This window comes from Eumetopias jubatus, unplaced genomic scaffold (assembly GCF_037043125.1).
Source record: "Eumetopias jubatus isolate StellerSeaLion01/CBP00866 unplaced genomic scaffold, mEumJub1_p1.0 scaffold_13, whole genome shotgun sequence".
In the NCBI taxonomy this organism is placed as follows: domain Eukaryota; kingdom Metazoa; phylum Chordata; class Mammalia; order Carnivora; family Otariidae; genus Eumetopias; species Eumetopias jubatus.
Window position 1 is genome coordinate 11,606,821 of NW_028274819.1, and position 25,249 is coordinate 11,632,069.

The 25,249-nt window shown below is 49.8% G+C and overlaps 1 protein-coding gene across 3 annotated transcripts in view; it reads right to left on the bottom strand.

The window, feature by feature from the left end:
- STX3 (syntaxin 3) overlaps positions 1-21,290 on the bottom strand; it is a 42,721-nt gene extending 21,431 nt beyond the window's left edge. The window contains exons 1-2 of one of the 3 annotated variants that reach the window (XM_088017811.1): positions 20,801-21,290; positions 5,477-5,560 (exon numbers count right to left, since the gene is read on the bottom strand). In XM_088017811.1, coding sequence (XP_087873937.1) covers positions 5,477-5,497 — 21 coding nt within the window. In that variant the 5' untranslated portion in view covers positions 5,498-5,560; positions 20,801-21,290. Of the gene's footprint in view, positions 1-5,476; positions 5,561-5,664; positions 5,735-20,370; positions 20,598-20,800 lie in introns of those variants that run through there. The other 2 variants (XM_088017810.1, XM_088017812.1) reach the window with 2 other exon arrangements.
- Between the last annotated feature and the right edge of the window lie 3,959 nt (positions 21,291-25,249).

A 25,249-nucleotide genomic window follows, 5' to 3' on the forward strand; every position in this document is an offset into this window, starting at 1 on the left:
ATTCCGAGGTTCTTAGTTTTAACAAAACTCAAGCCTCCGCAGAAATGCCTCTGCTTCCAGTTCCTCTAAGTAGGCATCGCTCCGCCCTGCGAGGCGCCACAGCCCCCGGCACACACGCCCTGCACTCTCGCCTGTCCCAGCCCTGACTCAGTGACCTCTTTCCAGTTGCACTACCTCACAGCCATCACTGGCCAAGCACAGGGCGTCACTCGGTCTAAGTCTGTTGAAAGAGTAAATAAGTGAATACAAGTAACTTCGGGAGATAAGTAAGCTTCATACACCAGTGGAACTGCGAAACAGCCTCACAGAGTTTTTTCTTAAAACACTTCCCCCTGGGGTACCTGGGTGGCTCAGTTGGTTAGGCCTTCAGCTCAGGTCATGATTCCGGAGTCCCGGGATCGTGTCCCACATCACGCTCCCTGCTCAGCGGGGAGTCTGCTTCTCCCTCTGCCTCTACCCCGTCTTGTGCTCTCTCTCACTCTCTCTGTCTCTCTCTCTCTCTCTCTAATAAATAAAATCTTAAAAAAAATAAAAAAGAACACTTCCCCCGACCCCACAAAAGAAAAAAAAAAAAAACACGAAAAACTTTATAATAGCATTTTCTGAAATGTCCTCATTCACCCTTGCTAACAGAAGTTACACATCAGAAAGCGCTCTGTGGAAAAAATAAATGCTCAGACAAGCAAGTTAAGCAGGTTTCTTTATTACGGGACATCTCAGAGCCTTTAATAAGTTCGTGTATATTTTAATTCCCCATAGGACAAAATGAGTATGAAGCATTTTTTAAACGTATTTGCTCACCATCTGTGACGAGCACTTTGATGCACCAAATAGCCATCCCCTGGCCCTCGCCCTTTCTTGGGAACAGAACTCTGATTTTGTTTGGGCAGCAATGTTGTCAGCCCCAGGCGATGAATCAGGATCAGTTCTCTGTCAACCCTGGCAACGCTGTCCCTTTGCGAAGTACTCACTTCCCCGGTGTCCCTCCCAGCTGAGTGGCTGTGACCACGTGATCCACTGTTGGTCAATGGGCCACAAAGGGAAGTCAACTTGGAGGACTGGGGAGGTTTTCTCGCCTGATAAAAGGATCTGAGGACTTCTCTGGCTTCCCCCTTTCTGACTTCTTGCGATGATCATACACGGTGGTGTCACATGGAGCTGTGGCTCTGGAAGTCTTAAAACATGGCACCGATTCTTTAACGGTCCTCCCACTGAGAGGGGTATCTATGCACTGCTCTTGTGAACCTGACAGGCCTGTGACTACTTTGACATCAGAGTACAGAAGGGATGTGCCATATGACTTCCAGAGCTGGAACCTTGCGCTGGAGCCCTGAGCCTCCACGTAATACCCCGATGATCCTGAGTTGGCCAGGCTAAGAAACCCAAGCCACAGAAACGGGTCGGGTAGAGGCGCTCCAACTGATGGTCTCTACGGAGATTTCCCCTAAGTCATCAGACGTTTGAATAAAGAAGTCTCTATAAGGTTCCAGTGTACAGCTGTCTAAGTCTTCCCAACGAAGTGCCCAGAAATTGTGGAGCAAAAAAATCACCCACCCCCGCTGTTCCCTGTGCCTGAATTCCTAATCCACAGAATCTGTCGGCATTACAAACTGGTTGTTTTGACACCCTAACTGTTGGAGTGATTTGTCATTTGGCAACAGGTAATCAGAACAGACTCTATCTCCCAATCCCAAGGGAAAAGCCAAGAGGATCACAGAGACACTGACCTAGAACCCCACCTCCTCCAACCCACTGCACCACCCTCAATGCAGACTTCTTCACATGGGAAATGATTACCTACCTTGATTGCTTAAGCCACAGTTACTCAAAAGCACCCCTAGATGACACGCCATGCCGCTGCCAGGGTCCCAGATGCGGGTCAGAGCTCCCATCCTCCTTCCCATGAGCTACTGCACCAGCCAATTGCCTAGTCTCTCCATTGCTGGCCTTTCCCGCCCTCCACAAACTGCCACCAGAACGATTTTCCTAAAACACACCCTGATCTCAGCATTTCCTTGCTTAACACCTTCAAAGGCTCCCCGTCACTTTGCAGCGGTTCATAACTGGAGAGGCCAAAGAATCATCCCAAAAATCTGAAAGTCGAAGCCATTCCAGGCCCTCTGAACAAGGCACGAGGATGGGCAAAAGGCTCCCCAGGTGACTCTGCGGGGCAGGTCTAGTTAAGAACCACCGGGGCCTTCTCTCACCTTCCTCTCTCCCCTGCTGTGCTCCCCTAGGACCTGTGGACATTTCTGTTATTGTGACTCACCAGACAAAGAGCCACCAGAGGGCAAAGGACCCTGTCACACAGAATGTTGTGAGCCCCAGCCCTTAACACGCTGTGTGAAAGACAGTAAGCACATGTATATTCTGTTGAACGGACGAACGAATATAGAAGAATAAGCCCCTAATGTTTCTGCCTTCTCAGGCAGGTCCGCTTCCTCCGAAAATGTGTTCTCTCTGCCAACTGAGCAAACGGAGCAAAGAAAATACAAACAAGCACAAATTAGACAATAATCCGAGGTTTATCATTTACCAGCCCCTGGCTTAATCATCCAAGGCCCGGAGACCCAAGGGCCAATTTCTTTCTGTAACAGCTGAGAAGATGTAGAAACCATTTGAGTTTTACAGTGCAGTGCACATTTTGGAAAGCGTCCTGGTCCCGTGACTTCACCTGCACCTTGCACATGCCTCTCTGACGGGGTTGTGATTCACACACTCGGTCCTCGACAAACAGCCGTGGGTGACCTGCTTGTTGGAACAAGTCCAAACACAAGGTGTGTCACAAGAGTGCCTTCCCAAGCAATCTGTTTAGCTATATTCCTGCAGGATGCACTCGTTGTGTTGCCCAGCCACATATGGGGGCCCCCCTCGTTTCCCCAAACCCCATTACCTGGCAATTGCTTTATCCCACTTTCAAGGCTATTTCCAGACCACATTCCCAAACACATCAGGAATGGAACAGTGAGGACAGTTCAAACAGACTGAAGACATACTTACTGTACGTCAGGTGCTGTGCTACGTACATCCACATACGTTCTCGGTTTATATTTACAAAATCCAGAAGGTAACACCACTATTCCTGCTTTAGAGGAAGCTGGGGTTTAGGGTAGTAAAACAACTTTTCCAAAGTTATACCGCTGGTCAGGGCAGTGCTGAGATCCGGACCAGGACCCATGGGAGCCAGAGCCTGCGTGGCCTCTTTCCACCGCCCGTGGCCACCCTCACCCCCTCCCCCACCTCTGCCCCACTGCAGCATTACCCTCCCGGGGCCCCATCAGATGGAAAGCAGGGGAGTGACATTTACCTAAGCCCACACAAAGCACTTTTTGAGTGTCAGCTCCTTTACTCCCCAACAAATCTGCGAGGTGACTAATGTTGCTCCCCACTTCACAGACAAGTTCACAGAGACTGAGGGAAGTCAAGAAATGTACCCGAGATCACAGTTAGTAGCAGATAAGGAACTTAATTCCGAAGATGATTCTCTCTCCACCCCACCGTGCAGTACCCTTCTCCACCCTAAATATGACAGGGCTTGGGTTTATTTTTCCTAAATGACAGAAAAGCATCTGACAAGGAGAAAGCAAAAAAGAAAAGCAGCCCTCGAGGTCTTTCTTGTTAAGGCTCCAAAAATGACTATGATCTAGCCAGCACTTTTCTGTTTAGAGAACGCTTTCTGGATGTGTGATCCTCATGTTATCCTCACAACGACCTTGAAAGGTAAGTGCTGACATTCCCAATTTCCAGAGCAGAATTAGAGGCCAGGGGCGTTAAGTGACTGGACCAACGTCAACTGCTACGAAATGCTTGAGGATGAACTGAGACCACGTCATGGAGGCCCACCATCTTCCCACTTCACAAGGGACACTGCCCTTCAGGGACCCTCGCACTGGGTTAGAAGAGGTGAAGCACAGTTACAGGCAAAGCTGCCTTATCTAAGGGAAGAAGTTCTCTAATGTATCTGCTTATCCAGGGCAAGATCAGAACAAGCTATAGGACCTACAGGGGTCCTCCCTACCCCTGAAAAGGCATTTTCCTTCCAAGATCCACACCTGAGACAGCCCTGGACTCACAAAACTCAAGTGCTCTAGGGTCTCACGGTGACTCCTCGACCAGAAGGACTGACCCACCCAGGGAGAGGGTGGGGAACTGCAGAGCAAGTGCAAGCCAACTTCCCAATCAGGCCAGCACGCACTGCAGTTTGCTCCCACCCACTAACGACTCCCACAGATGACCTGCCATGAACCACCAAGCTATTTAGACAAGAGCTAGAGGGCGACTTTCCACATCCACGATCTAGAGATGGGAGGTGCCCACATTCTTCCTGTGGGAAAGAATGTGGCACTTCTTGTCTTCTTTCCAAAAAAATAAAAAGCCTAAATTTAAAAAAAACAACAACAAAAAAACACAGTATGATGGCAGAAACTTCCGGGACTGAACTTTTCGTGCTTTTGTTTTTGTTTTTTTTTTTTAAGATTTTATTTATTTTACAGAGAGAGAGAGACAGCCAGAGAGGGAACACAAGCAGGGGGAGTGGGAGAGGGAGAAGCAGGCTTCCCGCGGAGCAGGGAGCCTGATGCGGGGCTTCATCCCAGATCCCAGGACCCTGGGATCATGACCTGAGCCGAAGGCAGACGCCCAATGACTGAGCCACCCAGGCGCCCCCGTGCTTTTGTTTTGAAGGATCATCCATCAGGCACATACATGTCAGATGCTACACTGAATGCTTTACAAACATTGTTCCATGAAATCTTCATAATAACCCTAAGGGGAATTATAGTATCAGTCCCCATTTACAGATATGGAAAACAAGCGTGTGAAGGAACCACCACTGGTAAGAAGCAGGGCTGAGACTGGAGCCCCCTGACACTGTACTCCACCACTTACCATCGAACAGAGGCACTCCCCACAAGGACCTTCCAGATCAAAGATTATGCGGGTCTGTCGATGGGGGCAACCCATCTTTGCCCCTGTTGAACTTCCAAAAAAATAAACTGGTGGTTTCTTAGTGTTTCAGTTATCACTAGAATTAAGTCAAAGGGCCTGAATTTTTGGAAACAACAAATCGGATCTATCTGAATCACGGGCCTAAAAACATAATTTTTTTTTCTTTTACACTCACGACTGTGACCCCCACGGTTGATTCTGTATTGAAATCACATAATTTAGGCAAGAAAGGGTATCATTAAAATGTTGTCATGCAGCATAAAACTTTAAAAACATCTCTTTACATATAACTTACCCTCTGCTGACTTTCTCAATAAGATTAAAAATCCAGACCCTCCCCCCAAGTATGTATTGAAGAGAATCTCCGGGCAACTTCTTGGTCTGGCCGCCCCCACCCCAGGAAAAGACCGACCGTCCTCTGCTACCCTTGAAAGAGCCAAGTTTTATTCTTTACACAGTGGCTGTGTTTCCTTATGTACATTCAGGAAAAACAAAAACAAAAACAAAACATCACAGGAAGGTCTCCTACCTCAGCAAAGAACTCATCCATGAAGGCTGTGTTGTCAATAGCAATCTCCACCTCATCGGCATCATCATCCTGTGTCAGCCGCTTCTGTGAGAGACAAAAAGGAGCAGTGTGAGGCTCAGAACACAAGGCGCAGCTAACGGTACCAAATACTTACCCGGAGCTACATCTATATTAAGCATTATACATACATAATCTCCTCAAAACTCAGAACAGCTCTGCAATGCCTTAAACTCCAGCCTCACGCTGTCTGCACTTAAACCCTAGCTGCACCGCTTACTGACTTTTGGCGGGGGGGGGGGGGGGGGAGCTACTGACCTCACTGTGCCCGGGTTTCCTTATCTGTAAAATGCTGACAATGCACTACCTACTTCACGGGGTGGGGTTAAGAAATGAGACAATGAAGCTAAACCATGTTTGCTCTGTGCCTGGCATACTGTAAGTACTCAATAAATGCGAAGTTTTGTTATTGTTGTTGATGTTGGGGGTGGTGGGGGCAGTATTATGACTCATTCCAGTTGGAGAACCTAAAACAGAGAGGTTGCATAACTTGGCCAAAGTCACACAGCTAAAATGTGGAGACAGGCAGATTCTAGCCTGTCTTTTGGATTTGGACCCCATGTTCCTAGCCCCTTCCCCAGAGTGTTCAAATGCGTGATCCGCCCTACCAGAGATCTATATTAGAACAGTCTCTAGCCTCAGTTCCTCCCCAGCACTCGCTTCCAATCCTCACAGTAGGAGCAAAGATCTTCCTGTTTTCATAAACCACCTATTGCAAAAACACAGCACTGTGTGTTGTTCCCTGTCAGAGCTCATGTTTATAGGAAAAGGAAGTTCTCCCCTCAGCCCCTGGCAGCCCCTGGGGACCCCACGTTCTTGATCTCATTCCACTTCCTCTGCAAAATCACAAAATGGCTATCTAAAGCAAGTCCTTCATTCCCACCCAACATCCAGGGCCTGAGCTGTTTCTACATTCTCCCCAGCGCCGCACGACACACTGACCATTTCTAAGCACAGAGGGAGAATGGGTTCCTGGGAGTAGAGGTGGGGAGCGGGAAATCCCCTACACTTGCTTCTCCATGACCTCCAGTGGCCTTTCCAAACCAAGACGTGTCACTCTCAAACACTCAGAATGCCACAGGCCATGAAAGCCTGCTACCAACACCCCCCCCCAAAAACACACAACCCCATCTTCAACAGAGGATGGAATTACTGGGAATTCCCACTAAAATCTGAGACTCCCATGATGGGAAGAGTCTGTTCTGACTGGCTCCCCCATCATGTCATTCTCTGGCTTGTCTGGAACCACCAGCAACCCAAACTTAACAGCCACATTCAAAGAAACTGAATTTGAGGGCAGTGCTACAACCCCCGAATCGACTTCCTAAAAAGTCATTCCTTCTGTTCATCTCCTCAGATTAAAAGTCCCAACGCCTAATAGAGCGCAGAGGCCCCGTTAAGGTCTCGTCCCACCCACGCTCCTCACTCTGGGACGCGCTCTCCAGACCAGACAATTGCAACTCCATTCTTTCATCCGCTTCACTGTCTGTCACACAAGGACCAGCTGGAAAAATTTTACTTAGCCTTTAAAATTCAATCTCAACACCATCTCCTCTGTCTGCCTTCCCTGACACTCCCCCCTCCTGCAAAATTTTAAACCTCCCTAAGGTCCCACTGCATTCTGTGCAAACCTTCCAAAGCATCCAGCACAGCCTACTGTTAATTATTCCTTTACTTATCAATCTTCCCTCGCTGGCTATAAACCCCTGGAAGGCCAGGGTTGCCTTATCTACTGTAACAGATACTCTGAGTGTAAATGCCTGCCCAGAACACTTTCCTTTGTGTAGATAACCTTCCCAGAATTGTGCGGGGGGGGGGGGGGGGGGGGGGGGTGAAGTGGATCCATCTGGACCCAAGCTCCCTGAGGAATTTGAATTGCAAAGTGAATGGAGCTGAGTCAGCGGGTGGCAGCACCCAACAGAGATATCTGCTGGTTTTGAAGAGCCACCCTTGCCTCTACTCTTCCGAAGCCCGAAGTCGCCCCTCAGCTTCCAGCAGGCTCCACAGACCGACCTTCCCAGCACTCTTCCAATGAGTTGAACAGTATTCTTCTAATGTTTCAAAAAAATCCGTTTCAGAGGAATTGGCTCTTGTCACTCATTCCATGTATACACCCAGCACTTACCATGGGCTAGATATGTAAGGGAAATGGAATCAATTTTAGCTGAATGAACGACTAGCCTCCGCAGAGACGGCAGCCTGGATTGAGCCAGCAGTTTCTAAAGTGGAGACAGTGTGCTCCTTTTATCAACTATCATTAGTACATGGGCCTCTTGGCAGCCTCCAGAGGGCTCCACGTCCCGGGAAGGATCTCTGTGAACCTCCCTGGAAAACAGGGGCCCAGGCTTCCTCTGGGAAGTTGAGTTAATAAGTGTTTGTTGAGTTTCCTCTCTACAGATGTCTTGGAAGTGGGATGAGACTACCATCCTGGGATGGACTGAGGGAAGTTTCTGGAAGCTGGGAACAACTGTGTCCTGGAAGGTACCTAGCTGTCCGTCATGACATACATCTTTGAGACCCCTGGAATTTGTACAGGGTGCCCCCTCCCCAATCCGAGACGTCACCTCTTAGCTTGGAGCAGGCTCTAGGGGGGCAGCCTGCTCCATCTTCAGTGACAGAATGTGTGAACCAGGAAAAGAGAAGTCTGGAAACTCACAACCTAGGTCTAAGACCTGTTGTTACCACTTACTATATTACCACACACCTTACGACACTTATGGACGTCGGAAGACACCACATACGGAAGGTTTCTAGCACAATACTGGGCACACACCAGTGCCTAATAAATGTCAGTTTCCCTATCACCTCGCCGTAAAGACACGGTGTCTAAAAGAGTGAGTTCTCCTCCTTCTAGGAAGTCCTCACGCTAATGGCTAGGACCGTAAGGTCGGCTCCAGAGCATCATGACAACGTGGGTTCCATAACTCACTTCATCATATACCGGTCACGGAGCCTTACACAACTGGTTTAACATGTCTGAGCCTCAGTTTCCTTATCTACAAAATAGGAATAATAGTGCCCACCAATGCTTTTGTGAGGATTTAATAATACTTTAAAGTTCCTTAGGCAATGGACAGCACGTAGTTACAACTCAAAAACGTGGCCATGTAGAAGATCTAGCCAACTTCTCTATAGCTTTAACCTGGATCTAAGTACCTTTAAACAGGAAAGGGAAAAAAAAAAAGATACAGGACTTTTAGAGTTGAATGCAACCTTACAGATTCTATCATCAAATTCGCTCACTGAGAGATGGGCAAATCAAGGCCCACAGCCAAACACTGAGTTCCGGACACCGCCAGGAATAGCACCAGGGTTTCTTGATTCCCATCTTCCCATGCAGAGTCTCTCCCACTGTGCTGCACCACTTCCAAAAATTAACAACATCAATGACAACAGCACATGCTTTAGTCCAATCGGAGAATCCAAGCAAGAGGCCGTCATCACGGGTTATCTATCCGGAGTCTCGGGACATGGGGACTCCCACCAGGCTTCTGCACTGGGGGATCTAACTGATCCCAGAGAGACCCCCTCATCCCTTCTGACACAGCCAGGCTCTCCGGGCTGAGGCTTGGTGAGCCCAAGGGCAGGGAAAGCACGAAGCACCCTTTCTCTTCAGCCCACATGACTGAGCACAGGCCAGAAAAGAACTTCAGCATCTTTATCAAAGAATCAAGGCGTGTGGTAACAGAAACGTAGCAGGAACTGCAACATGGGGCCGCAGCAGAAACTCTGAGAACCACGAGCCCGGCCACTTCCTTCCCCTCCCCCAGGCCCAACCTCCTGCTGCCCCCGGCCACAACCCCCCAGGAGATGGGAGATCTGCCAGGGCGCAGCGCTGAGTCTGTCACCCATCCCTGCCACCCAAACGGGCCCCGAGAGGGAGCTGTGACCACGACCTTCTCTCTGCAGAGTGGGAAGAGTTCAGGGGCCCAGAGCACAATGTGCGGGGGCCGAAGCTCTCATTCCTCTCACTCCACACTAACTGCCTTCTCTGTCAACCTTAGTCTATTTGACTTGGGTCCCCCTCGTTAGCTTCTTTAATAAAAACATTTGCCACCCGTAGAGCCCCGACCAGACACCCTGGCTGCTTCACGTTCGCCCTGTCAGCGAGCCCTGTCTATGTTTCATAGTTGAGGACCTGCAAGTCATGGACGTTCTAAGTTCCCCGGGGTCCCCCAGCTTTGCAGAGTCTAGGCTCAAGCCTGAGTTGTCTGTCCGACGCCCTTGTTATTCCAGTGCCCCTTCCCAAAGCAGCCTATCGCCCGGAGCCACCAGGAACCATGGAGAGCAGCTGGGCACTTGTCTCATTAAGCCTGGGTTTTCTCACCAAGTAAGGAGCTTAGCTTTCCAGTACGGCTTTGTGGAACCCCAGGACACTCGACATGTCCCTCCCAAAGCGGCCAGGGAAGCCAGGGAGGGGGAGTCAAGCCAGCGGGCCCTTCCCTACTCTTAAATCTGCACAGCTTCCCTTTTATCTGCTTTATACACCGGGGCTGAATGTAACATTTCACTTAAAGAAAGAGTCCTGAAGTCAAAAAAGAAAGGAAGAGAAAAGGAGACAAGTAAGCAAGCAAACCAGCAAGCTTAGCTAGCCAGGAAACCACAGGCCTCAACAAATGGATGCCTTCTAGAGAACAGAGACAGAGAAAGAAATCCCCTTACTCCTTCCAGGTACAAACTTCCAGTTATAAAATAAAGAAGCCATAGGGATGAAAGTTACGACACAGGGAATATGGTCCCTACTGTGATAGCGCTATAAGGTGACAGACAGTAACTACACTTGCCGTGGTGAGCTCTGCGTAACATACAGAGTTGTCAAGTCACTGTGGTGTACACCTGAAACTAAGTAACACTGCATTTCGACTATACTTCAATTTAAAAATGTTAAAAAAAAATATACAAATCAGAGCAGCAAGACAAAGGAAGGGACAAAGAAAGAAAAAGGGAGCCGCCCCAAATGAAGAAATCACAGATTCCCTCCTTGCCACAGCGGCCAGGCCTCAGGAAGGCAAGAGGGTCCCAGGACAAGCCAGAAGGCCCGGGAGCTCTCAGGAATGTTTCGGGGTGAGGGAAATACTCAGAGGGGAAGGCACCAGCAGTCCGGAATAGGAAGGGACTAGGAAGGGACATCTGGTCCTTAACGTCCCACAGCAGGGTATTAAAGGATTGTGGGGGCGGGGGGGGGGGAGCAGGGCCCTCCTGGCTCAAGCAGGTGAGCACAAATTCGTACACTTCCTCCTCCCCACGGGGGAACAGTCTTTGCGTGGGAGCTACACACTCCCCTTCATAAGCCCAGATTCTCTCCCGATAAATGCAGAGACAATGGTATATGACTTTTCTTGTCCCTGCTGCCCCCACCCCAGCTGCCTCCCTCTGGAATGAGGGTCTACAGATTCCCAGAGACAAACACCACCACTGACAAGGATTCCAAACACACATACACACACCCACGACACACTGCCCAACATCTGGTCTTTCCAGTCCCTCTTCTTCAATTAAAAGAGCCAGAAATTCTGAGCAAGCGTGTCAGCTCTCAACAGGTACTCGGTGCTCTTGTGCTCCCCACTTACGGAGGCTGATGGCCCTTCTCCAACAGCCATCTTCCCTCCCACCCTGTTTTCTCCTCCGGTGAAACCCTCCCAGAGGGGACGCTTCCCTTTCTGCTGAACGCACCCTGTCAGATGAATCAAAAGGCATCAGCCTCAAACAACAGCCTAGTGAGCCTCACACTTTTACTTTCAAGATGCCTCCTGGATGGACAAGTTGAGGCCAACCCTGGCCCTGTTTCGAAAATGAAGAACTGAGGAATAAGCCCATGACCAGACTAGCCCAAGGCCAGCGAGTCTGTGGACAACTGAACAAGAGACGAAGTCCGTGATGGCCCCACTCCACACATTCTGCCATGACAACACTACTCTTATGTAGTATGTATTTTGTCACTGACACTCTTGTGGTTCCAAATACATGACTTCATTCTCACATCAACCTCTCAGGGACAAATATTATTCTCTCCATTGACTGATGAGGCAACCTCTCAATCAGGCTAAATACCGCGTCCATGGTGCTTTGGCTAGTAAGTGGGCAGTATGAGGGCCCCAAAGCAGGTCTGCGGGGCTGGAGCCCCGGTTCTTACCCTCCACACTCTCTCTGGAGATGTCCTTCCCACTCCGGCTCCTGACACACCCTCACTAATTTTAGGGGATGCTGCAAGGTCAGTAAAATGAAACTGGATTAATCTATGTGCATGAATGAAAAAGTTACCAGGACGGGGAGCCTGGGGGGCTCAGTCAGTTAAGCTGCCTCTTGGTTTCGGCTCAGGTCATGATCTCAGGGTCGTGAGGTTGAGCCCCATGTTGGGCTCCACGCTTAGTGCAGAGTCTGCTCGGGACGTTCTCTCTCCCTCTCCCTCTGCCCCTCCCCCCTGCTCTCTCTCTCTCTCTCTAAAAGAAATAATTTTTTTTTAAAGTTACCTATGCACGTAAATCCTATGACTCTTATGCATGTACATAGAGACACAGATGCATCTGACAGGCCCAAGTTGAGAACCCAGCTCTGCTGTTCAGTAGCTGTGTGATCTTAAACAAGTTACTGAACCTCTCTGTGGTGGGGTTTCCTCATTTGCAACATGAAGAATCTGCTCACAGAACTGCTGTGAGGATTAAATGAGTTAATACACATGAAATGTTGAGAGCAGTGCTGGGTCCATAGTAAATGGCCGAGACCATGCCACCTAAGCAGAGAACCGGGCCTATTTCCTCTGAAGAGAGTTTCTACCAAAGGTGCGATTCTAATACCAATGTTCGGGTGGGGACAGCAGGTCCCTCAGCGTGAAATGAAACTTACCTCATTTATTTGAATGAAGTCATTTTTCTGGAATATGTATTTAAAGAAATAAAGCTGTCTCTGAATTTTGCTTCTGCTACTTTCTCGCAAATTTTGGTACTTACTACTCTTATTATCACTCTAAATAATTTTGTCATTTCCTTTTTGGTTTCTTCTTAATCCAAGAGTTATTTAGAAAGGTTTTTTTTTAATTTCCAAAGAGGGTAAGCCCGGGGGGTGGGGGAGGATGTTTACTGTACTGTTAATTTTATTATGTCATAGTCAGGGAACATGGCCTAAAGGATTTCATATTCTGTGCAATCTGACATATTTTCTTCAGGGCTTCGTACGTGGCCAGTATTTTTCAATCTTCTACATGTGTTTGGAAAGATCCTGCTTTCCGTTTGTTGGATACAAAACTCATCAAAGTTTCATCCCTAGTGCCATGTTAATTACCACCTGTTTCTGCCCCTCAGGACCTGAGCTAGGTCCGGAGAAGAACAGTGAAAAGGGATGGAAGTTCACCCGAAGAAAAGAAGGCAGGGGGAAAAATGTCCTGGGTAGATGTTGTCTATACAGATGAGGAATCTGTGGGGGGGGGGGGTTAATTCGTCCAGAATCATACGGCTAATATGGAACAAAGGCAGGACAGAACCCTGCCTGGTCCAATCCATTGGGTTCACAGTGCATTAACTTGGAGAGACGATGGGGTGTCATAACCAACCCCACATCCACACATTCTCTTTCCCACTACAAGGTCCCATCCATTCATTCAGCCAACGGTATTTACTGAACACCATCATTTGCCAGACACCAATACAGACACTGGAGATGCACAGATCAAACTCAGCACCCCTGCTCTCCAGGACCTCACTGGCTCTGACGGGAGGCACACAGGTCTTTACAACCCCACGTGGTGAGTGAGGACAGCACTTAAGGAATCACATACCCAGGAGAAGACGGGGGGCCCAACCTCGCCTGAATCCAAGGGGGGATTCCCTCCTGGTGAGGAGAGAAGCCTATTAGGGAATGTGTGCAAAAGTGATCCCTTGGGGAAATGTTGAAAGATGAGTGGATTTACCCACAGGATACCTGCAGGAAGACCACCAGAGTGAGAAAACCACCCCTTTTCCTGCATGCTCTCACGTCCCAGGAGCCATTCAAAGAGACTGAGAGAGTATCTTCTGCTTCCCCCTGGAGAGTTCAGATCCGCTTCTAGCTCTTCCCCCACTACTCCATCCTGTCTTCACTCTTTTCTGACTTCCTCTCCCTCCACACCCCGCCTCTCAACACCCCCCAGCATCCCGTTCTCAAGGGCACAGAATGGAGGAACCAATAACATCTTCCTCTCTACTCATCCCCAGCCTTCTGCTCAACACTTCCTTTCAGCTCCTGTCCCACAAGCCCCCTCCCCATCATGATCCTTCTAGAACACTTCACTATTAGTTACATGAGGTACCATCTACCCAGCACTCCCCACGGGCTGAGGATTCTTCTAAGACATGCACTTTACATTTACCATTTAATCTCTACAACGATCTTCTGGGGACCCTCCCCGTCTTGCAGCTGAGAAAATGAAAGCATAAAGATGCCAAGCAACCTGCCCAAGAAGGCACAGATGGTGAGTGCCTGAGCTAGGAGAGCCCTTGCTCTCAACCACATGGAACGACATCTCCCAACAGCCACCGCACCCCAGCGGCAGCATGCAGCACTGGCCTCCGGAAATACACTTCCAAGGCATGAAAACACACAAGCCATACTGACCAGGCTGTGGAAAACAAGGAACGATGGAGAAACCATCGCAGGCCAGGGAAGGTGAAGGAAGCAGGACACCTAACTGCCATGTGCTGTCCGGGATTGGATCCCAGATCAGAGAACGGGACATTCGTGGGGAAATGAGTGGAATCCAAATAAAGTCTGGAGTTCAGTGAGTTAACAGGCCAGTACTGGTTCCTGAGTTTTGGCAAATGTACCATCATAATGGAAGGTGTCATCAAGGGAGGAAACCAGGTGCAGGTAGACAGGGGCTCTCTGTACTGTCTTTGTAATTTTTCTGTAAATCTAAAATTAGTCCAAAGTTACAAGTTTATTTTTTAATAAAGCAAGCCCAATGCCACACTACGCTGCCATACCCCAGACAGCTAAGCATCCCCCGAGAGCGGCTGTTCCCCTAATCTCCTTTAGGTTGAACTGCACTCACAGTGCCCACAGGGGAACACTGCCATGGAAATGGCCCACTGCCGGAAAACCGGCTGACCTGACCGTGGAGACTGGGGACACTGGTGACAGGAGGAAGCTGCAGAGGCCTGAGATCCAGGTAGCTGCATGTACAACCCCTCGGGGACTCCAGAATCCAAGTCAGCTCATTTGCAGACTGTCTCCATTCATTCACTGGAGGTCTGCAGCGTGGTCTGCAGCCTTCCCTGCTGTGGGCCGTGTGGTCAGTGCTCCCCCAGTCAGCACACACGCAGGGCAGGCAGCTTCCGACACACACTAGGTCCCCGCTGTTACCCACCAAAAAGAATAAAGAGTTTGAGGTATCGGAAATGCTGCCCGCTCAGGGTGTGGAGGCTGCCCTGCGGTGACACTGGAACAGAGCATTGATGTCTAAGACTTTGCCAGGGGAGAAATGGGGTGAGCTAGATTTTCACCGTGGCACCCACATCTTCTCCTTCATTGTCCTTCTAAATGGGGCCACCCTCCATGATGAACTGGGCTAAGGGTTTAGGAACAGCTAGGAGCCTTGGAACTCATCCATCCTTGTCCTTGAGGATAGAACCAGTGACCTCCGGCTCCATTAGCAAAGTCATGGGCTCCCTGAGGGAAGCCAAAGCCATAAGGATGAGTAAGGGATGTGTAAGGGCCAAGCTGTGGATTCATCAATACACAAATGTTTGCTGGATAACCACCATGCAGAGTGCTAGGCGCTGGGGTCCCACAGCAATACCCTCTCTGCCGCTGCGTCAAGAGGTGTGCAGTGCAGTGTAGTTGGGGAGAGGATCAAATATGGTGCAGGGAGATCGAAAAAAGCCAGACAGACATGTTCAATTCTTGATCCCAACATTTCCCAGCTGGAATGTCAACCAAACCTGAGTCTCAATCTCCTGACCTGTGAAATGGGAATAATATAAAACACCACCTTGCCTTGCAGGGTTGAAAGGGTTAGAGACAATGTCTGTAAGGTACCTAACACAAGTCCTGTCAGATAGTAAGTAGCTGCCCAATAAATGATCATTTTTACAGCAGCTGATGACATGGTGACAAGGAAGAGAATTATTGATTGTTAAGATTTTATTTTTAAGTCATCTCTATACCCAATGTGGGGCTCAAACCCACAATCTGAGATCAAGAGTCATCTGCCCTAGAGTCCCAGCAAGCCAGGCACCCCTAGAATCATCAATCTTAAAGACAACAGGAGCTAGGAGACAGAGAGTCCAACTCACGAAAAAACAAATGAAGGTGGTTTCAAGCCTGCTCTGTGGTGACAAAAACTCCACTGACCCAATAGGAGAAAGGCATTTGCTACAAAGGAATACAGCTCATATGGGCAGCTGGACTGGAGGGAGAGTATCTAGGCTGCAGTTAGGGTAAGTATAAAGAATGTGTTTTGGAAGATAGGTAGGAATTTTGACAGGAGGGGAGGGGAGAGAGCATGACACAAACCAGCATTTCCCCCCCGGCTCCTGCCAGGCCCCAGCCTCCCGCTCACTCCCAGGAACAAAAATAAATCTAATCCCCTTCTCTCCACCAAGCATTTTCCCTTCTGGCCTCTGGCTGATGAGTCCGTAATCCCTACTCAATCCACTGTCACTCATCTCAGCTGGGCCTCCTGTCTGCTCCAGCTAAACTGCTCTACCATGGGGTGAATCCTCCCAGGAAGAAATCACTGACCAGTAAGAAATCTTATCACTAAAGGACAGAATCTCAATGAGAAGGTTCTTAAGTTGAATCTCAATGAAGAGATTCTCAAGTCAGGATGTTAGGATTTGGTTATGAGCCAAAGCACCTGGCACACAGTAGGAGTTCAATATATATTTACTGAACAAAGTAAGCTTTAAAGGGAAGTACAGCCCCATGCTTCTGAGGGGGGGTACCCTCAAACCCTTATCATCGGGACCTCTGGTCCTACGGAGACCCCAGAATGTCAAATGCAGCAGGAGGCCAAGGAGCCCTTGGGGATGCAGGAAGACACAAGACAGAACAGAAAGAATAAAGAGTTAGTCTGGCCTTGAGAGCCCCACATGGTTGATTTCATTAGTGTGTCCCTATGGGCACTGGCTTCGGAGGGCCTGGTGTACCCCAAGTTATTTCTAGTCCTCCAGAGGTCCAAAGTCCTTGACCTCTATTTCCTACATCACTGCTATCATTACTTACCTTTGATTTGGGTTTTTTTTTTCATACATGACCATTTACTCTTTAAGACCTGGACTTTGTGACCTAATTCTGCCTAACATGATGTTCAGCAGGAAGAGGTCCAGAAGGATGAGGAGGAGCATTCCCAGAACATAGAAGTCCCAAAGCACTGATCGTGGTGAAGAAGTGAAGCACTCACTAATGGGAGAGTGGCTGAGAAAATCCCGGATCCTCGCCTCTCAGGAGACTCTACGTTCCTTGAAGAGATGGGACTTGGTCTTAACAGGACCTGAGCTCAAGCATCCCTTCGGGGAAGCACCCCCCCACTCTCTAGTGCCTTGTCCCCGGAGGCCCATCAACGGGGTCTTTCCACGGTGGCTTCCACCACAAGGATGGTATCATCATTTTCTGCTTCTTGTGGGTCTCCCTCTCTGTGAACTTCGTAAGAACATCCAGGAACAGGTGGTAATCACCAGTATAGCCCAGTACCTTTCACAGGTGCTTGGGCCACTGTAGGTGGTCGGTGAATGTTTGCTGAATGAAAAGAGAGCCGGGACAGGAATTGGCTTGGACTCAGCAGACCCAAAATTCGACTAGTGAGAAATCAGCAAGAACTGCCTTGTGAGACGTGCTGGGGGTACGCATCCTGGCAAGCCGGTCCTACTCTCTGGCAAAGCAGGCTGCTGACTAAGCCTACCAGGAAGAGGAGGGCAAGGGATGAGTCAGGTCTGTGACCCTGGCCTCTGGAGGTATGCCCCCTCAGTGTGGATGCGGCTCCCAGAAGGTCAAGTTGGGGAACTCACGTGTCCTATGGCAGGTGATTATCTCGGATTATCTCATTCAACTTCCACGATGGCCCTATGGGGAAAGTACGATGACCCACTTTATGGGCACAACTGAGACTTCGGTCCTAGAGACCCCAGAGCCTCACGGTGCCTAGCACAGGCTCACAGACAACAAAGCATCCACACATCATCAGGGTGGGTAAGGGCTTGAAATCTTTTTGTTTGCCCCCCAGCCCTCAAAGAGCTGCTCAGATTCCTACAACGTTCGATGTTCCCGCAAGCTTCCTGCCTCACCCCCAGGCTTGAGGCTTCACAACCTCTCTGGCCAGCCCAGTCCATCCTTGGGCAGCTCTGACTACTGACAAAGCTTTTGTGCAGAGTCCTGAGTTCTACCCATCAACTTCAATCTTCTCCCTTTACCTACAAGGAGGAAAGCTAATCTCCTGCACATGACAGCCCTCCAACTACCTGGAGGCAGCTCTCATCTCGCCTCCCCCAAGGTTTAGAAAGATGCCACAGAGATTGCACAGGATTGCTCGGTGTGAAACTGGTTTCATGCAGGGTAACGAACATCCTTTATCAATGAAAGGAAACAGAGAGGGGTTATCTTGCTGCAGTGAAGGCATCTCTCCCCTGCAGGGGTTCAGGGATGGGGTGTGGGCTAGAAACCCAAATCCATGCAAACTTGAACAACAGCCCTCACAGAAGACGTGAACATTTGCCAGGAGGGGCTTCCGAGATGAACCAAAATTCTCGTTTAACAAAAGAGGAACAGAGAAGCAGAGAGGTAAGGATACAAAGGAAACGAAGGAACGCAGCTATTCGGTGTCCAGGCGACAATTAGAACCTTCGAACCTGCAGCCTGGTCCTCTTTGTACAGCTCTACCAGCCAAACCCCTGCTCCAAAACACCAGGGCGGCACCCCATAACTACACAGCCTTCAGGCTGACTTTGACCTTCCCCAGGGATGAAGCTCCATTTGACAGAGGGTAACAATGAGGCTCTGGGAAGCAAGGGGACTTGCTTGGCTTTCCTGGCAAGGAAACTCAGAACTCAAAGTTCTTTGCTTTTTGTTGACAGTGGGCTTGAAAGAGGCTGTGGGCTATCTTCCTCTGGAAACGAACTTCCTAACACAAGGAAGGGAGTTGCCGCTGCCCGCTGTTCAGTCCTGCGCTGTTTTAGGATTGCTGGCTGTGCTGGCTGATAGAGGAAGAGCTTCAAGACCTTTCCTTTCTGCCTCCCCAACCAGCACGCCTCAGGAAAAGAGTCCAGTGGAGAGCACCAGGAGCCTGGGTTCCTCCCCGGGTTGCGCCCTGCCCAGCTCTGGGACACCCCTCCTACCCAAGTTGAGCGCTACTTGCCTCTTGTATAAAAATAGGGGCAATAAAATCTGCCCTGTCCGCGACCAGGGTGTTATGAGGCTCAGATGAGAGCCAGCAAGCAGGCGGGAGGCAGGGAGGCTCCCTCCCACTCCCTGCGGCTGTGCCTTCTGCTTCTCTTGTTCCTCATCACCCTCACCTCCTCTGCAGCCCTGGGACCCACAGCAGGCAGAGAAGGCCAGAGGGCCATGAAGGTCTCACCAGAGACAAGGGAAGAGTGCAACGCCATCCCAGCAGTCCCTCACACTTGCAGGAGGCCCGCATTTTTCCAAAGAGCTTCGACAGCTAGCTATCAGCATAATAATTTACCATCTATTAAACCTACCTGTGCTCTGCACCTTACAAGGGCTCTGCGTGCTCTCTCACACTCTCAGTCCCCACAACCACACGCTTTACAGATGGCAAAACTAGGCTCAGAGTAAGCAGCGTAGCCAGGAGGCAAGCCCAGTTCTATCCATTCCTGTGCTCCCCAAACTTGAATGTGGTCTTGCATCACCCGGGGAGATTCGTGAGTAATCAGACTGATTTTGTAGGTCCAGGCGGGGACCTAGGCTTCGCACTCCTAACAAGCTCCCAGGCAGAGGGACTGCTTTGTATCTATCAAAGGCTAGATTTAAAAACTCCGTAAAGACAGAGCCTGTGTCACCCAATCCCCAGGGCTTAGCACGGGGCCTGCCCCATAGAATGTACTCAGTAATTATTTGTTGAATGAGTCAGTGACTCAAAAACCCACGCTTTAACAATTCTCCATATCGAGCCCCATTATGTCATTTGATATCATAACAAATCTCTAAGGTATGATCATCCTCACTCGACAGATAAGGAAACAGACGCTCAGAAGAGTAAGTAGCCTGAGGTTTTACAGCTTTTGTGCAGTAGGACCGGAGGCGGTCTACCTTTGGATCCTTTGCTCAGCTGTCCCGAGGATGAGGGAGAAATTAATAATTATAGACCTCGGAATGGCGAGGAGCGGGGCCCATCCTGGCACGTGACAAGCTCACAGCTCAGGAGGTCACCCAGGAACTCTGAGCTGCTCCTGGGGGGAGGGGCAGCCCGATTCGACGCCCCCCCCCCCCCCCCCCGCCCAGGGAGACAAGAAGGGAGGGTAGGAGGAGGCTGCCCCTGGGCATAGTGCCAGGCAGTAGCAGGCAGGCGGAGGTGACCCCTGACCTCACAGAGAACCCCACTGGGCTCAGGCAGCCCCCACCTGCGGACCCCAGCTCTGGAGTGACACTGTCCAGCTTGGGGGAGGGACGGGGGCGGGGGGAGAGAGCTGCTGGCATCCATGGAAATCGCAGCCCAGGGATGAATCACCGGCACATGACCCCGAAGAGGAGGAGAGGGAGGTGCGGAAAGGGGACAGATGCGGCTGGAGCTCGGGGAGCTCAGGCCTCGCGCGGGGGGGCCCTCTAGCCCCGATGTGGGGAGCAAGGGGAAGGCCCTCTCCCGCGCAGCTGCAGCCCCCGGCCCGCCAGTTCCCGGGTGCGGCGGGACTCACGGCCTTCAGCTGCTCCAGCCGGTCCTTCATCCCGGTGCCCAGGCGCCCGGAGGCAGGTGAGCGCGTCCCAGGTGAGCGGCCGGAAGTGGCGGCCGGCCGGGCCGGGGCGAAGGAGCTGGAGGCACAGGCGGAGACGGGCGGCGGCCGCGGGCTAGGAGGAGCGTCCGAGGCCACTGGAGGCTCCGCCGCGCCGCCCCCTGCGGCCCCGCCGGCGCCGAGCGCTCCAAATCCGGCTCCCGGGCCGGCGCCGGCGCGCAGCGCAGATCCGCCCGGCGGGCCCGCCCCTCACCTGGGCCGCGCCCCGCGCTCCTCCTTAAAGGGCCCGAGCGGGTCTCCGCCCCCATGACCCCAGCTACCCGCGCGGCTGGCCCCTCCGGGGACTGAGAAGTCCTGCTGGAGAGCCCATCCTTTCCAGCCGACCGCCACTCACCGGCTGCACCAACCTGTGCCGGGCCCAGCCGCACACAGTCCTGCGAACCGAGAACTCTGGCGATGCCAGGGAGAGCCCGGCGTCCCGCCGGGAGGAGGGGCACTCCGAGTGTCTGAGTTGGCCGTCCAGGAGCCCGCGGGTTGGCGCTATGGACGCGTGTTCCTAGAGGAAATAACTGGGAATACGACGGGACGGAACAGGTGGGGGGCGAAGAATTTGGGTTTGACACCGTTGGCAATCGGGACTCCTCCGAGAAATGGAAGCAGTCCAATGTTGAAGTCAGCACCTGCTGCTAAGAATGTGTACAACTTTGGGGAAGTCGCCGTTTCTCTACGGTACTCCGTTTCCGTGTCTATAAGTCAGAGTAAATACCCACTTCGGTGTGCCGTGAGGCCCGGGCGACAAAGGAGGAATGACTGGTTCGTACCGCAGAGCTCAGGGTGGTAAGATGGAGATGTGTGTTATCTCTATCTATTCGGAAAGCTGAAGCTGTCTCAGTTCCTACGCGGTGTAGGTTCCCCGGTGGGATGTGTCTTCTGAAAAAGTGGGCGGGATCTTCGTGCTGACCCCTCCCTCTACACCCCTGCCCACCCCCTCTTCCCTCTTCCCCATTCGTCTTCTCCCTTGGGAACCAGTGATCTATCCCGCGGAGGGCGGCGCTCAGCAAGTGGGTCTGGCAGTGCGAAGACTGAATTCTCAAGTCAGGAAAAGAATGTGCTACATGTATTCAGGTTAAAAGGCTGTAAATATTTTCGTAATTCTAACAGAACTTTGCCCTCTTCAGCGATCTTAGTGCTTGCTCCATGCTGACTTCATCGCCTCCCATAAAGATACGGTCTGTAGGCGGTCGGGTGGATGAACTCTGTGATTCTCAGCCCAGATCCTCCCTGTAGGCTACACTTCCTTCCACCCCGGCCTTCCCTTAGGTGGGTTCCCGACTTTGGTAAAGGAAGGCTTCTGCGCCCGCTGGTGGTCATAAATGGAAAAGGTGAGTAAGTCAGAAACCGTATCCCACCTTTCTTTAAATTTTTGTTAGTGGGGATGGGTGGCTAGGTCCCGCGCCTTAGGAAAAGAGAGTCTCCTGAGGGAAACAGATATGTGAACAGCTCTACATTAAAGTCTGGAAAGGGCCATAGGAGTCTGGAATAAGGATCAAGGTTAGCCATTCAGCTTCTGCCTGAACACATCCAGAGATGGAACATTCAAGGCCTCCTTGTTCATGATAATTGTTTTTAAAAAGATAAAATCGGGGGCGCATGGGTGGCTCATTCGGTCAAGCGTCTGCCTTCGGCTCAGGTCATGATCCCAGGGTCCTGGGAAATTAATGAGGGAACGATTAAGGTGTCAAAAAAACTGTTTAGAGAAGGACCCAAAGAACACACATATACAGGCAATCAGGAATGCTGAAATGAGTATGTTAAACGCAAAACTGGTTTCTGGGGGTGGGAGGAGATCAATGGCACCTCCATCAGAAAGATTTCATTTGCATCTCTATGAACAAGAATTATTTGCATTACCAGCAGTTTTCTACAATTCACAGAATTGTAAAATAGTTACAAGACCATAGGAGGCACAGATCAATAATAAAAGCAAATAACCCAGAAAGGCCTAGCATGCCATCTGACACCTGGTAATCTTTTTTATTTTTTTTTCCCCATCTTAATTGTTTCACAATTTTTCCAGACACCCTCAAGGAAGCATCTTTCCTGGTGGAAGAGTTCCAACCATTGTTTGTTTGTTTGTTTGTTGCAATACAAAACAAAAATTTCCCTCCCTATAATTTCCACCACTATTTCTTGCTCCTTGCCTTTGTCCAAACATTTAAGAAATGTAATCTGTCCTTTGCATGAAGGGAGAGTTGCTATGGGGCTGTAGAATGATTGCTGACACAGCGCTGGGAGGCCTGGGTTCTAGGCAGAGTTTCTGCCATGCAACGGCTGTCACTTCACATCACACAACCTTCTTTCTCATTTGTGACATAGGGGGCTGGTCAAAACTAGTGGTTCCCAACCTTTTCAAGATCAAGTCTTTGTTTTCATTCATGGATCTCTTAGTTCAAAAGATTCCTTATCCTTATCAAAATATATTTACAGGGTAAATTCCTCGAATTGGATTCCTCGAACTCAGATGCCGAGACCAGATTGGTGGTTGCGAGGGGTGGGGGTGCAAAATGGATGAAGGAGGTCAAAGGGTACAAACTGCCAGTTATAAGTCCTGGGGATGTAACATACTGCATGGCAACCAGAGTTAACAAGAATGTATTGTGCATTTCAAAGTCACCAAGACAGTAGATCTTAAAAGCTCTCGGGACCCCTGGGTGGCTCAGACGGTCAAATGTCTGCCTTCAGCTCAGGTCATGATCTCAGGGTCCTGGGATCAAGTCGGGCATCATTGGGCTCCTTGCTCAGCAGGGAGCCTGCTTCTCCCTCTGCCCGCCGATCCCCCTGCTTGTGCTCTCTCTCTTGCTGTCTCTCTGACAAATAAATAAATAAATAAAATCTTAAAAAAAAAAAAGTTCTCATCACAGGAAAAAAATTGTTAACTATGTGAGGTCACAGATGTTAACTAAATTTATTTTGCACTACATATATATATATAAAATCTCAAATCATTATGCTGTATGCCTTAAATTAATACCATGTCATATGTTAATTATATCTCAATAAAACTAGAAAACCAAAAAGACATTTGATTTCCTACTGATGTTTCCATGAAGAAAAAATATAATAACCTCTTGGTTAGTCTATGGGGCCATAACAGAAATGACTATATGATTTCCTTAAAACTTTTTAAATATTAAAAATACTGTAAAGAGCCCTCTTAAGTGCCATTGGAGTCCAGGAACCCAAGAGGGGACACCTCAGCAGACGTCTATTATTATAGCATTCTATTTGAAGGTAGTTACAGACTTCAAGCCTTCTTTAAAACTCTCATTAGGCATGAACCCTATTTTATTCATTTTCTATTAGTATATTAATATTTACTCATCCCTGCCAGGCAGAGAAGTATGGATTCCACGTGCTAGTTGTGTATAAGGAACTGGAAAAAGTCAAGTTAACTGGAATATGGAACCTGGGCAAGGAGAGTCCAGAGGCTGGTGAAAAAGACTGATATTGAGCCCAAGTGGACGCTAGGGTCTCCAGGTCAGTGGACAGGGACTTAAGGTTCCAGGCTCAGTAGGAGCCCCTTCTCTCTGATGTATTTTTATTTTTCTGCCCCACAGTGGAACTTGGTTCCCCACCCACTCTGTCTTGGTGTAGCTGTTTCCCCATTAAACATAGTCCAGATCAAGTGTGCGTTTTGGCTATGTATAATTCAGCCAACACTTAATTTCACTTTTACAAACAAACCAAAAAGAGGATCCGGGCATTTGGGAGTTCCACTTCCTTCTCCCTCCCCACTCTGAGCCTACTTCTTTTCCCATTGGAGAAAAGGACTGAGCCTTACCCCATCTGGGCCATCTGCGGAACAGGCGAGACCACTTTCTGGCTGGTGCACCTCAAGGTAATGGTGGTGAGTAGAGATAAGGGGAACTAGAGAATTTAAGGGGAAGGTCCTTTCTGTTCCCAAGAGCATCTCTTCCCCCACTGCAGGAGGGATGGAGAATAAACTTACTGACCTGTGGTTTTCTCCCCCTTACCCCTATTGTTTGTATTGGTTGTATACAGCTGCATAGCAAATGGCCCTTGAATCTAGCAGCTGGAAACAATAAACCTTTATTACCCTCTGGCTTCTGTGATTCGGGGGGATCCCCGTGCAGCTGAGCTGGGTGCGTCTGTCTCACAATCTCTCACAGACAGCAGAGGAGGTGTTGCCTGGGGCAACAGTCTCATCTCATGGCTTAACTTGGGAGGGTCTGCTTCCAAGTTCACTCTGGTTGGCAGGATTGGGCTCCTCAAGGGCTATTGGCCAGAAGCTTCCCTTGGTTTCTTTGCCATGTAGTCCTCTCCATAGAGCGGCTCACAACATGGCAGCTGGTTTCCATCAGAGCAGGAAGACGAGAGAGAGAGAGAGAGAGAGATGGAAGCCAAGGTGTATTTGTAACCTAATCTCAGCTGTGACATCACTTTTTCTGTATTCTGTTCACTAGAAGCTACTCACCAGCTGCAGCCAACACTCAAGGTGAAGGGATTACACAGGAGAATGAAAGCCAGGAGCCATCTCTTAGCTACCCAGTACATAGTTCAAATCCCAAATTAATGCCAGAGTTATGCTATTCACCTTCTAGAGCTCTCTTCTCCCCCATATCCGTCCTGGACAACTCTGATATATCCTCCAGGCCTCAGAGCAAATGTTTCACCCTCCAGGATTGACTTAAGTGTCTCCCAAACGTGCCCCTGTGACACCCTGGACTTCACCATAGCCCTACCACACTACGAATGACCTGGTCTGCCTCGCACACCTTCTGTCAACTCCGTGAGGGCAGCAGTCTTGTCTCTTCTCTTCTAT